Source organism: Erigeron canadensis, chromosome 9, assembly GCF_010389155.1.
Source record: "Erigeron canadensis isolate Cc75 chromosome 9, C_canadensis_v1, whole genome shotgun sequence".
Classification (NCBI taxonomy): Eukaryota; Viridiplantae; Streptophyta; class Magnoliopsida; order Asterales; family Asteraceae; genus Erigeron; species Erigeron canadensis.
In genome coordinates this window covers 12,075,652-12,090,061 of record NC_057769.1, presented here as the reverse complement: position 1 = coordinate 12,090,061, position 14,410 = coordinate 12,075,652, and the positions used below count along the sequence as shown (strand labels likewise).

The window sequence follows — 14,410 nt, the reverse complement described above, 5'->3', positions numbered from 1 at the left end:
CAACTTCCTCATCATGGAAAATACCTTGAGATGAAAAACCCAAGACTCAAACCTAGGAAAAACTCACATCCGAGACCCAAATAATGGATTTAGAAGATATCCTGGCCAACCCACCTAAATGGAGTTGGTTACAAAAGATATATATATACCATTAGTACAAAACATTATTTGAATATCTATATCATGTTTTTACTAATTGTCTTAACATAAAAACTTAATACTGGACAATAATCTAGTTTTCTTATACGATGAACATTATTTAAAAAAACGTACAGTACTCGTACGATATGAAGTCGAAAAGTAGGATATTCTTCGCTTCGGATGGTAAAACATTCTAGAACCTTCGTAGACCAAAAACAGAAAAAAGGTCAAAAGAAAGTGGGAACCTTCCTTGGCGACCATATTGTTAACCCACCGTGGCGTGCGGAATCAAATAAGACGTGGCAAATTGTGATTGGATATTCCATACCGACTCTTTCCCCTCCATTCTCTATAAATAAAACCCTAAATCCGTCTCTCATTTCATTCAATTGCGATCAAATCGATCAATTAAATTAAACTTGTCTCTATACAAACAAGCCCTAATTTCGTTTCTCTCTTAAGGTATGTATTTATTCAGTTGTAATTATGATAATTATTTTTTTGATCAATTCCTAGTGATGCATGTAATTTCTTATTTAATTTTTTATTCTTTGATATAACTTATATTTAACACGTCTATCCGACTTTAAATTTAATAATATATTTGTGTTTATTTAGATCTATGATTAATTGTTATAATCTGTCTCTTTTTTGTTTCAGTTTTATCATCAAAACAATTGTAATTAGTGATTTGGGATTGTTATAATTTAAACAATAGTAATAACAAGATAATAATTGTATTCTGTTGATAGAATTGTTACATTTATTCACAATTGTTACATTTATTAAAGGCTTTAATTTGTGTAGATGGTTGTAGACGATTCGTTATTATGTTTATGCATCGAGTTTTTTTTTTTTTTTTTAAAATGCTTGTAATTTGTGTATATAGAGATGATTCGGAGATATGTTATGTAGTAAGCTTTTATAGAAGACTTGTAATTTATTTATAACTTTTTGTTGGATTTGTTTCTTACGGAATTTATGATTTTGTTAATACAGAAATATGCAGATCTTTGTGAAGACTCTTACAGGTAAGACTATCACTCTTGAGGTCGAGAGCTCAGATACCATCGATAATGTCAAGGCGAAAATCCAGGACAAGGAAGGGATCCCACCAGACCAACAGAGGTTGATCTTTGCTGGCAAGCAGCTCGAGGACGGGCGTACCTTGGCAGATTACAACATCCAAAAGGAATCAACCCTCCATCTTGTGCTGAGGTTGAGGGGAGGTATGCAGATCTTCGTCAAGACTTTGACCGGGAAGACTATCACGTTGGAGGTCGAAAGCTCTGACACCATTGACAACGTCAAGGCTAAGATTCAGGACAAGGAGGGTATCCCACCAGACCAGCAGAGGCTCATCTTCGCTGGAAAGCAACTCGAGGATGGACGTACCCTTGCTGATTACAACATCCAGAAGGAGTCGACTCTCCATTTGGTTCTTCGTCTACGTGGTGGTATGCAGATCTTTGTCAAGACGTTGACTGGAAAGACCATCACTTTGGAGGTGGAAAGCTCCGACACCATTGACAACGTCAAGGCCAAGATCCAGGACAAGGAAGGTATCCCCCCAGATCAGCAGAGGTTGATCTTTGCCGGAAAGCAGCTTGAGGATGGCAGGACTTTGGCGGATTATAACATCCAGAAGGAGTCGACTCTCCATTTGGTCCTCCGTCTCCGTGGTGGTATGCAGATCTTTGTCAAGACCTTGACCGGAAAGACCATCACTTTGGAAGTCGAGAGCTCTGACACCATTGATAATGTGAAGGCGAAGATCCAAGACAAGGAGGGGATCCCACCAGACCAGCAGAGGTTGATTTTTGCTGGAAAGCAGCTAGAAGATGGGAGGACCCTTGCTGATTACAACATCCAGAAGGAGTCTACCCTTCACCTTGTGCTCCGTCTTCGTGGAGGATTCTAAATGATATATGTTGGTTTCTGGTTCTGTGATGGTGATGAATTTGTATTTGGGATTGATGGTTTTTCTTTTATGAACACTTTTATGGTACTGTGGTTGGTGTTTTGGAATAAGTATTTGGTTGTTTGGTAATCCTTTGCTGCTTATTTTGCTGTTCTGCTTTTATGTGTCCTGGTTTTAACTTTTTTGGTTATTTGCTACATATATCTTTGTCTTGGTAATAACAGTTGATATGTAAACCATGCACATTTAGTTTTATTGGTCAACTTCCGGCATGTGGTGGTTCTACATTGATCTTAGGCTGAATGAAATTGAGACTTGACCGCTAGTTAACCTATATGTGCAAGTACTTCTTGTATCGGTCCTGGTTATGTGTCAGACTAGGTATGAAGCATATGTTGTAAGTAGGTTTCTGAAATATATTTATTCACAGGCTTAGTTTTGAATTGTTGTTTTGGCCACAGTTGGTTTGGTTTCTACTAGATTGATATGATGATGATTTTCATAACGGGATGATGATTCAAGAAAGCCATTTCGTTTTGTTTTGCAATGGTTACACAACTACAAATGAACTGGTTATGCTTTTGTCAGGTTCAGTCATTAATCCGTCCTTTAACTTAAGATTTCTACTACAACGGTTGGTTTGGTTTCTACAAGATTTATAGGACTGCTCTATTTTCATATTTATAGAGCGATTGGTGACTGCTATATCTTAGATTTTGTGTCATTTTTTTAAGTAAATATTATCATAAATTATATGAATATGAACACAGTTATGATCCAAGCTTGAAGCTTAGGCCTCAGGTTAGAAATTTGGTAAGTCCTTCTGACCAATGTACAGGGAAGATGTATTAGTCTTGAGAAAAAAATGGAGAAATTGGACTTATGAACCTATTAATAAAGTTGCAACTATGATAATATTAGATGGTATTTAGTCCATAATGTCGCAGTTTTGTGTTTTACTATGCGCGGTTGTCAGTTTCATAATGAAAGTAAGTTGTCATAAACACGACCCGTCACAACGGTATCGCTGTTTGGCATTAAAGCCGCATTGAGTTCATTCTACACTTAAAAAGTTATTGGAAATTGGGTTTGTTCAACTTACCACCTGTAAGGAGGGTAAGCAGCTTTCTTAACTGTTTCGTTGCCGTTGTCAGGTAGGTATAGAAGTATGAAAGAAAATGAGACAATATGGACAAGAACAACCTAAGGTATAGAAGTATGAAAGAAAAAGAGACAATATGGACAAGAACAACCTACCAACAGTTTGTGTGGATACAAATTTTATTCGATGGAGGCCTAAAGCATTTCAAAGATTATCAGGATAGGATCAATCAATGTTTTTATATACATGGTGGTTGATCAGATTTTGGATACCCAATCATAGCTTCCAACCACCAACATTTTCTTGAATACAATGATTGACAGTATTAACAAAGAATGGTTAATTTTCTTTAAAAAAATACTAACAAGTAAAAGGACCACGATTCTCAAAGTAATGAACTCTGGTTATGGTTTACAGTTGACTTGAGGTTGAAATAGCTTCATGCGGACACCGAACCTACCTTTTGAACTTGTCTTCTAGTGTTTTGCTAAGAGTGTATCTGAATTAGTCATAACCTGAGAGTTGCAACTCATTTTAATTCAACTTGTTACCGTAGTATGTTGTCGCCTCTTTGGACTTGGGTTTGTCTTTATAGTGACATGTGAAATAGTAACCAAGACAATTAGAACATGAGAAAAGTTTCATTTTTTTATAATCTTCTACGAGTTACTAAGGTTTGGATTAAGTGGTTCAAGAGGTGAAGGGTTCCACAAAGGGTTAGATCCTCGCTCCTTGTAAGCCCGGAAGTCCCTTTCTACCTTAGATATAACATAGAAGGAGCATTTCTATATTAGATAGAAGTAAGACCGTCTATATCTCAACCTCCCGCATGCACTGTCATAGACGGTTTTGTATGTGATGAACCTCAACTCAACAAGACAACTATAAGTAACAATAAGTAGTGCATATCATCCTCGATGGCCAGAGCAAAATAATCAATCATTGCCTTGAAGATTATTTGGGATGCTTTGTATGTGATGAACCTCGATCTAGAATCGTTACCCCATCGACAATGACAGATCTTGAGGGAAGTTGCAGAGGGATCCGTAAGTCACGGGAACAAAAAATAATACTAATAAAAATATTCTTTTTGAAAGAAATACGGATAAAATAGCACTACGTAGCGAAAAAATGGAGGGGGTTGCGGTCCCCGAGGGTCCTTGATAAGATCCACAGTTCTCTTAGGGTGGACGGAGTGCATAGGCACCAGACCGGTACCGGACTGGTACCGGTATGCACACCAATCCAGCCTCCGGTACCCGTAGGGTGGGGAGCGGAAAGGGGATAATAGTGCCGGTATTGATGCCGCATGAATATGACCATTAACAAAAATAAAAAATAGAGAAAAAAAGCAAGAGGCCCCATATGCAACGTGCAAATCTTTCTTTTTCTCCTTTTCTTCTTGCTGCTTCCTTTCTTCTTCATTTCACTTTTGCCAACTCTTTTTTCCTTCTCCAACTAGTAGCACAACAACAACATCACAACAACCATATAATCTTTCCATAAATACATATATATTCACAACAACCATGAACCTTTTTTTCAACAACCCTTTTTTTTTTATCCGGCCCAGCACCCCCAAATTTCCCATCGGACTCGAGTTCTTCCAATGAGGGGGAACGAGTAGCTAACATTTTCACAGTCGCGCATCATGCGATTGATCAAGAGGTCCGCGATACTGCATCCTCTTCAAGACAGTATACAAACAGAGATGATCGTATTGATTCACACGACCGTCTTTATCGAGATTATTTCGCTGTACAACCGAAATTTGATGTTGATTTTTTTAGAACACGGTTTTGGATGAGCAGACGATTGTTTGTGAAGATAACTAGGGATATGGAAAACAACTTTGAATATTTTCAAAGGAGGTTTGATGGTCGTGGGAGGATAGGGTTCTCGGCTTTACAGAAATGCACATCCGTCATTCGCCAGTTAGGATACGGTACTAATCCCGACAGCTTAGATGATTACTTAAATATGACGGAAAGAACGTCACGTGACACACTGAATACTTTTTGTGATTCAGTCATTAAGTTATATCGACATGAATATTTGCGTAGGCCAACGCGTAATGACGTGCAAATTATATTTGATCGTCATGCATCTTAATATGGTTTCCCCGGCATGTTACGTATATATTTACTTATAAATTTTGGTTATTATATAATTATTTTATCTATATATCTATATATATATATATATATATATATTTATGTTACATAGTTAATACTTTCGGTTAATAAATGTACATATAGGGAGTCTTGATTGCACACACTGGCGTTGGAGAATTGTCGAGTGGCTTGGCATGGCTAGTACACGAGAGGCGACCAAAAAGGGCTGTCATAATGCTTAAAGTAGTGGCGTCACAGGATACATGGATTTGGCATGCGTACTTTGGTGTTGAATCAATCTCCCTTATTCAATTACTATGAAGACGACACAACACCCGTCGTTCCATTCATCATAAATTGAATCGAATATAAGTACCCGTATTTTCTCGTGGATGAGATCTACCCAAGATATGCTATGTTTGTGAAAACCATTCCTCATCCAACCGGTGAGAAAAGAATTCAATTTGCTAGGGCACAGGAGGCTGCAAGGAAGGATGTGGAGCGAACTTTTGGTATTATAAAAAAACACTTCAAAATACTTTAAGAACAAGCACGACAAATGGATGAACTCCCCATTCCTAAGATCATGTATGCGTGTTGTATTCTTCACAACAAGATTTTAAAAGACGACTACCACACATTATGTCCTGATTATATCCCAGATCCCCAGTTGTGCCACAACCATCAGATGCTCAGCTAACAGAGATACATAACTCAAACGTACACGAAGATCCTCGGATGGATCTCATTGACCATATTTATGCCACTTTCATCCCAGGCATCGATCGCTAATTTATTTATGTATTGTATTGTCGTTTCGTTTTAGATTGTAGTTCCTTGTTTTATTTTGTTGTGTTAGTTTAATATTGTATTAGTTTTAATATTTTAAATAAACGTTTAAGTTATTGAATAAAAGTTTGTAAATTATTGTTCAATAAAAATAAGTAGAAAATAAATAAAATAGAAAATGGTGGGGAGGGGTGGCGAGGTATTCCCTGCAATTAGGGAGCGGACAGGTATCTATTGGAAAACCAGAGAGGCGGGGAGGAGTGGCGAGATACTCCCCCACACACACCTTAACAATTTACTATAAAAATGAATTCATCTGAAGCCATATATGGTCCTATAACATAGTGATTTAATTATTGATCTGATTCACTGTGCAGCTTTATTGCATCCTCAGAAACTAACATCTAACGAGCACGGAACATATATAATGGTTCAGCAAGCTAACAAACACCAAAATGAAAAGCACTTCAAAGTTGGTGACTACGTCTACGTGTGGGTCAAACTACAACCATAGCAACAATCTTTTATAGCGTAACTATATATGAACCGTATCTCATTACTTCCAACATATGACGAGTAGCTTACAAGTTAGCCTTACACCCTTACCCACACATTCATCCATTTACTCAGTACTTCATGTCTCTCTTCAACGTGTATATTCACACCTACATCTGCACTAGTGGAAAAATCACATTCCAAAAAGGATTCTACAACCTTTAAATCTTGTCATCAAATGGTTTAATCTTCCTAAATCAGAGGCTTGGGAATTGACTCACGATTTTATCAAACATTTCCCAAATTTTGACCTCGATGACAGGTTACACATACACAGGCGACGTGACCACTCCATAATTGTGTTTTTGCATCTTGAATATTAAAAACTATGCATCGAGTTATATATCAAAAAGATTAAGTAAAAAGTTGTTACATTCTTATACTTTTTCAATTTTCTCCTCTTTTTTCTTCTTCTTCCAAGATATTTGACACTTACAATGCGAGAATGAGTAACAATCCACATCCTATTGGTTCATTCTTTTCATCTAATTTAAAGTATTTTGTCTTGAGTTTGCAGGTTCATGATCAAACAAATTAAATTTTTGGGATTTTGCTAAACGTAACCTAAAGACTGTGATTGAAGTCCATAAATAATTATATATTTACCATAAAAATTAGTGAGTGGACTTTTGACATGAAAGTTATAATATTTCCATACGAGTATATATTAAGCTTGCATCTAACATTTTTTGAAATCTGTAATATGTTTTATCTAAAAAAGTATATTAATCTAAAACATCTTATTACTTTACTCTTACTTTATATGCGTTTATTCCATGTATTATGATGATAATGATTTTGTATGATATATAAGCAAAAAAAAAAAGACTCTTTCCATCTCAATTTAAATGTCTTATTTTGACTTTTAAAGTCTTTCTTTCACAAGTTTAACCGTAAATTGTTTCGTGTGTGTTATAAATCAATTGATGTAAAACATATGAATAGATTGAGCTTTAGATATACTTTTTATTAATATAATTTTTATTGGGTATTATATTATATAAATAAATTACTTACAATTAAAATTGGAGAATAATAATTTTGGACATTTTAAGTGAGACAAGGTAAAGAATATCCTTGGCTTTCGTACAGAAGAAAGGTCAAAGAAAGTGGAAACCTTCCTTGGCGATCATATTGTTAACCCACCGTGGCGTGCGGGATCAAATAAGACGTGGCAAATTGTGATTGGATATTCCATACCGACTCTTTCGCCTTCATTCCCTATAAATAAAACCCTAAATCCCTCTCTCATTTCATTCAATTGCGATCAAATCGATCGGTCAATCAATCAATCTTCTCTCCATACAATCGAACTAATAATCCCTAATTTTGTTTCTCTCTTAGGTATGTATTTTCAATTGGATTTAACTTGGATTATTGTTTTGATCAATTCCTAGCGATTCATGTATTTTAGTATTTATTTTTTATTCATTGATTTTACAAGTAATATCTAACACGTCTATCCAACTTTGAATAAATTTAATATATTTATGTTTATTTAGATCTACGGTTGTTATTCAATCTCTCCGTTTTAATTTCTTTATCAATCTTTAGTATCAAATATATAAATGTAATTAGTGATTTGGGATTGTTATATTTTCATTTTTCAACAATAGTAATAATAAGATAATAATTGTATTTCGTTGATAGAATTGTTATATTTATTCATGATGATGATGTTGCCTGTTGGGACAAATATATGCCTCCTTTTCTTTTTCGCCCAGACCATCCGTAAATATGTTTATGCATAGAGGTTTTTTAAAAAGGCTTGTAATTTGTGTATGTAAAGATTATTGCAGATGAATCGGAAATATGTTTATGTAGTAAGCTTTTATAAAAGATTTTTAGTTTGTGTTGAATTTGTTTCTTACGGGAATTTGTGTTTGTTAATACAGAAATATGCAGATCTTTGTTAAAACTCTCACTGGTAAGACCATCACTCTTGAAGTCGAGAGCTCAGATACCATCGATAATGTTAAGGCGAAAATCCAAGACAAGGAAGGGATCCCCCCAGACCAGCAGAGGCTCATCTTTGCCGGAAAGCAGCTTGAGGATGGTCGCACATTGGCGGACTACAATATCCAAAAGGAATCGACCCTCCATCTTGTGCTGAGGTTGAGGGGAGGTATGCAGATCTTTGTCAAGACTTTGACAGGAAAGACCATCACTTTGGAGGTCGAAAGCTCTGACACCATTGACAACGTCAAGGCTAAGATCCAGGACAAGGAAGGTATCCCCCCAGATCAGCAGAGGTTGATCTTTGCCGGAAAGCAGCTTGAGGATGGCAGGACTTTGGCTGACTATAACATCCAAAAGGAATCGACCCTCCATTTGGTTCTTCGTCTTCGTGGTGGGATGCAGATCTTTGTCAAGACCTTGACTGGAAAGACCATCACTTTGGAGGTCGAAAGCTCTGACACCATCGACAATGTCAAAGCTAAGATCCAGGACAAGGAAGGGATCCCCCCAGACCAACAGAGGTTGATCTTTGCCGGAAAGCAGCTTGAGGATGGGCGTACCCTTGCAGATTACAACATCCAGAAGGAGTCGACTCTCCATTTGGTCCTCCGTCTCCGTGGCGGTATGCAGATCTTTGTCAAGACCTTGACCGGAAAGACCATCACTTTGGAAGTCGAGAGCTCTGACACCATTGATAATGTGAAGGCGAAGATCCAAGACAAGGAGGGGATCCCACCAGACCAGCAGAGGCTGATTTTTGCTGGAAAGCAGCTGGAAGATGGGAGGACCCTTGCTGATTACAACATCCAGAAGGAGTCTACTCTTCACCTTGTGCTCCGTCTTCGTGGAGGTTTTTAAATGATTTGCTGGTTACTTGTTATGTGATGTTGATGAATTTGTATTTGGGAGTTGATCAGTTGATGGGTTTCCTTTATGAACACTTTTATGGTACTGTGGTTATTTTGAAATAAGTATATGTTTCTTTGGTAATCTTTTGCTTTACAGCTGCTTTTATGTGTCTTGCATTTAGATTTTATTGGTTAATTGCGTAATTTAGAGTTATTATTTAGTGTATATATGTTGTCTTGGTAATACCAGGTGATAGGTGAACTAGGTGCATTTTGTAGAGGACCAAACCTAGGTTGAATTGTTTGGATTGTGATGGATATGTAGTCTTGTTGGTTCTCTGGATGAAGATGTGTTACTAAGAACGTCTAGAATGTGGTGGCTCTACGTTGATCTTAAGGAAAAATGGAATTGAAACTAGACCCCAGTTAGCCAAGTGTTTAGAACACCAGATAGTCTTTAGAACCTAGCATTCTTTTACTTGGATATGGCCAAGTGTTTTTTGGTTTTTTACTGTATTGATACGACGAATTGGGATACACATGAAGTCCTCGTATCGATACAAAGTTGCAGTTGCCATTTTCTTACATGGGGTGATTCAAAGTATGCCATTTATATATATACTAATAAAAACCAACTGGTTTTTTACAAGTTTCTATGCACATAGTACAACTACACTTGCATACAACTTTGAACTTTTTACCTTTTAACCCCCTAAAGATTTTACCTTTTACATTTAAGCCCATCACCTTTTACTACTTTACATTTTAACTCCTTAAAGTTTTCTCTTTACTTTTTAACCCCCAAATTTAAGTCCATCACCTTTTACTACTTTACATTTTAACTCTTTAAAATTTTCTCTTTACTTTTTAACCCCCAAAGTTTTTTCCTTTTACAGTTTAGCCCATCAACTTTTACGTCTTTACTTTTTAACCCCCTAAAGTTTTTATCTTTTACATTTTAGTCTATCAATAAAATGCTTTATTGTTACAATGTCAAATAAATGTTTGTTGACTTTATCAAATTTGTACCAAAAGATAATCTGAAAAGATAATCTACTTGAGTCTCGCCGCAAGGTGTGTAATATAATCTGCGGCAACGTGTTTAAGCTTAATGAATCATTGTCCACGACGTTACTATAAAAGCTCCGCGGCAACGCGCGGGTGTTTATTTCTGTTTCATTTTGTTCTGCAAATGGTAACACAACTTAATGTGAACTGGTTATGTAATTGTTAGGTTCAGTACTTTGATCAGTAGTGCATTTCCTCAAGATTTTTACTAAATTTATACGACTGCTCTGGCTTCTTGTTAATAGAGCGAGTGGTGACTTTTTTTAAATCTAAGTTGACCTGTTTTTGCGTCATTTTTCTCTATAGATTCATAGAATGCCTGGGATAATGCATTTGTTACGAAATATTGAATAAATTGGTGTTATGGACAAATTAACAAAGCGGTTTTTTTTTAGTTAGTTTCGAACTAAAGTAAGTCGTCACGAAGACGAGCCAGTATAACCATATCGTTGTTTTGTATAAAAGCCGAGTTGCATTCATGTTTCAAACTAACGCGTTTTTTTAATGGAACTTGAACTCATCTTGTCAAGACAGTTATTTATATTACCTTGACGAATGTCAATGACAGATACTAACAGTTGGTGTAGATACAATATTTTAAGTATCTCCTTATACTACCCTCTTTTTTTCAATTCTTACATTATTCATCAGTTTTTCTCTCTCTTATAACACCCCAAGAATACCCCCTCTTTATAACCCCCTATTATTTCACTCTCAAAATCAAAAACCGTCTTAGACGCGCGTCCAAGTTTAGGAGAAACCCCCTAGATGGCATGGAAGATGCGACCCGTGCTTATAGCGTCTAAGGCCGGTCCGGCATCGGATGCAGCCTTAGACACGCTTATCAGGATAACATCGAGTCATCAATCAATGTTATTATATACATATTGGTTGAGCAGATTTTAGATATACCCGAATATCCAATCATAGCTTTCAACAACCACCATTTTCATGAAATACAATGATTGACTATAGTAGTTTTGACCAAGAATGGTTAACTTTTTATTAAATATTCTAACAAGTAATGACTACAGCAAGTCAGCAATGAACTCGGGGCTATGGTGACTTGAGGTCGATTTGGCTTCGTGCGCACACTGAAAGTACCTTTTGAACTTGTCTTTCAAAGTTTTGCCAAAAGTGTATCTGAAACACAATACTTCAATTACTCATTACTTAAGAGTTGCGACTCATTTTGATTTAACTTGTCATTCCGTTGATCTTGTTTGTGTTGCTTAATATACTGGAATGGTTCCCGCGCAATACGACGGTGTTCGTGGTGGGGGCGACTGTTGGTAGTGGGCAACATCGAGTGATGTAGATAACTGATCTAAAAGTAATTGATGTAAATGGTTATTGAAAATATATTTTAAAAAAATAAATGAATGATAGTAAAATTTAATCATTAATGTCAAGGGTAGTGTAGGTGAAAATATTTTAAAGAATGTTAACTGAAAATATTACACAACTTTTCAACATTTTCAAAAATAACTTTTTATTTTTTTATTTGATATTATAGATAATCAGTATACTAAAACATTGATAATCAGTATACTTCTATATTTATACTCCCTTATAATACAAACTATGTATTCTATTTTTAGAATCTCTTAAAAACATTTATAATATACATTTTTTTATCAACCAAATTACCTTTATTAACTCCTTAAATCACATGAGTTATTTTACATTAATTATCTATCTTACTCGCTGCCTTTGCCACTACAAGTCGCCACCGCCATCACCGATACGCTGCCGCCTACACCGTCGCATTGCACGGGTATCCGCATTGCACGGGTATTCATCTAGTAGTTTCAGCCTTCCAGGAAGAGGCATGACTTTTTTGGTAAAGTAAGTTTAGATGCTGGATACGATTTTTCTTCACACTGAAACTCATTTCTTGTTGATGAGTGTCATGATAATATGAAAGTATTCTTTTTGAACATAATCTGAAAGTATTATAAAAAGGATACCAAGAAAACATTATTTGATATCTCAATATTATGCTTTAATTCATGGGTGATACAAATGTGATCTAAGATTTCAAAACACCATGTCCTCCAATAAGGGATTTAGTGGCGTTAATCTATTCTATATTATAAAATAAAAAGTCCTTAGTCTAAATTTTAAGTTTTAACATTTATATTCCTAAAATGTCCTCTATCAATTCTATATTTATCTAAAATAACTATAATATTCTTTCTCTCTCCTAAAATCTCAACCAATCATTTTTTTTCTCTCTCCTCCATAAATCATTTATTCCTTCAATTCATTCAAAATCTTTTATCTCAAAATCCCTCGATAAATTTTAAAAAACTATATGGGTGCTTTCATTAGAGATGTCATTCGATATACTTTTGACAAATTTTTAAATCCGAAGACAGAACTCGTACGGTTAAAGCATTTGACTATCACACTCTATGACCAATCACCCCCACCATCTCACCACTGTAACGCGCAGATACTTACTCTCGTAGGATAGAATAAAAGAAATTGCAATACATCCTATTCAGTAAATGTACTTGAAAAAAGGTTTAAAAAAAAAGAAAATTTTGGGAAGAGGGGAAATCTAGTAAAAATGATGGAGGTCATAGACATTTGTCATCATTTGATTAATTGTTTTTTATTTTTTTTACAAAATATGATAAATGGTAAAGATTCTTTAATTGAAAATAAAATTCATTGACTAAATACGTAATTTATTTTATAGATGTCTAAAGTATGATATAAGAAATAAAATATGACCACTAAGTAATAATGCTTCCTTTCATAAAGTTTTATTACGGTCTACGGATGGATCTTTTGAAAGCGAAATGGTTAGTGAGGCATGTTCCCTATCAACATTTGTGAGTTCAACGAACTTTAACATAGTTTTGACATTGTGTAAAAACATCCTAGCTAGATTTTAGTTTTTCTGATTGTTTAAGATAACGAAAAACAATATCAATATATAAATTGTTAGTCATTCTAATTATTCATGTGCCGAGATTTGAGATCTTTATAACGATTAGTTTGAATAAAAATGTTAGTAATTCTTATTCTGTAGTTCTTATTTTTTACCATCTCAAATTGATTTTAGGTTTTGTGCTTGATACACCAAAGTATTTGTAGGTAACTAGCATGCGATAGTAAATGTTAGAAATATAACCATCTATATTATATTATAAAGCAAATAGGTTTCAACTTTCAACTTTTAATTTCAACAATGTAACATGATAATACATAATGTACCATACATCAATGTCTACAACTTTCTCTCTCCTCCATAAATCATTTTAATTCACTAATTTTTTCAAAATCTTTTATCTCAAAAACCGTACATTGATAAATTATACTTTCGACGAATTTTTAAATCCGATGGCAGAGCCCATACGGCTAACACATTTGGCTATGACACTTTATGACATATCACCTCCTATGACCTATCACCCTCACCATCTCACCGCCGCAACGCACGGGTACTTGCTATCGTATTTGAATAAATGTGAGTAAATGCTATAGTATTTCAGTATTTGTTATAAGTTGGAAAATAAGCAATGTTGTGCATCACACCAGATTATTTAAAAATTTAATCGAATGGTTGTTAGAGCACATAAAGTGCACAATCTGTTGTCTGATGCAATAATTCTAAAAGGCTGAGAAATTCGTACAATTATGCTTACGAAGTTTAAGTTCGTAAGAACTATTAAGTTAGTAAGGCCCAGCCCATTTGTACGAATTTGACAGCCCAGTCCGTTTGTACAGCCTATAAATATAAGTCTTAGGTCACGAATTTAAGTTGATGATTTAGTTGCAACATAGAGTCATTCACTAGGTTCTCGAGGTAGAGATCTATACCTCGAGATACCGCCTAAACTATCACGATTCGTCTCAATGATTGTAATCCGTAATCATTGTAGATGTTGTTCATACGGAT

General features: G+C 35.3%; 1 protein-coding gene across 2 annotated transcripts; it reads left to right on the top strand.

Moving 5' to 3' along the window:
• The first annotated feature begins 492 nt into the window (after positions 1-492).
• LOC122580944 (polyubiquitin) lies at positions 493-9,571 on the top strand. Of its 2 annotated transcripts, XM_043753093.1 has the most exons (3): positions 493-603; positions 1,141-2,055; positions 8,521-9,571. In XM_043753093.1, the coding sequence occupies exons 2-3, from the start codon at positions 1,145-1,147 to the stop codon at positions 9,437-9,439; spliced, it is 1,830 nt and encodes a 609-aa protein (XP_043609028.1). In that variant the 5' UTR covers positions 493-603; positions 1,141-1,144; the 3' UTR covers positions 9,440-9,571. The 2 variants fall into 2 exon arrangements, with proteins under 2 accessions (XP_043609028.1, XP_043609027.1); XM_043753092.1 differs by lacking the exons at positions 493-603; positions 1,141-2,055 and adding an exon at positions 7,742-7,966 and having other exon boundaries at positions 8,518-9,571.
• The last annotated feature ends 4,839 nt before the right edge of the window (positions 9,572-14,410 follow it).

Excerpts from the sequence above, each read along its gene's own strand:
- LOC122580944 (XM_043753093.1), top strand. The coding sequence starts at position 1,145 with ATGCAGATCTTTGTGAAGACTCTTACAGGTAAGACTATCACTCTTGAG. Across the intron at positions 2,056-8,520 it reads GTGCTCCGTCTTCGTGGAGG|TATGCAGATCTTTGTTAAAA; the intron begins ATTCTAAATGAT and ends TTAATACAGAAA.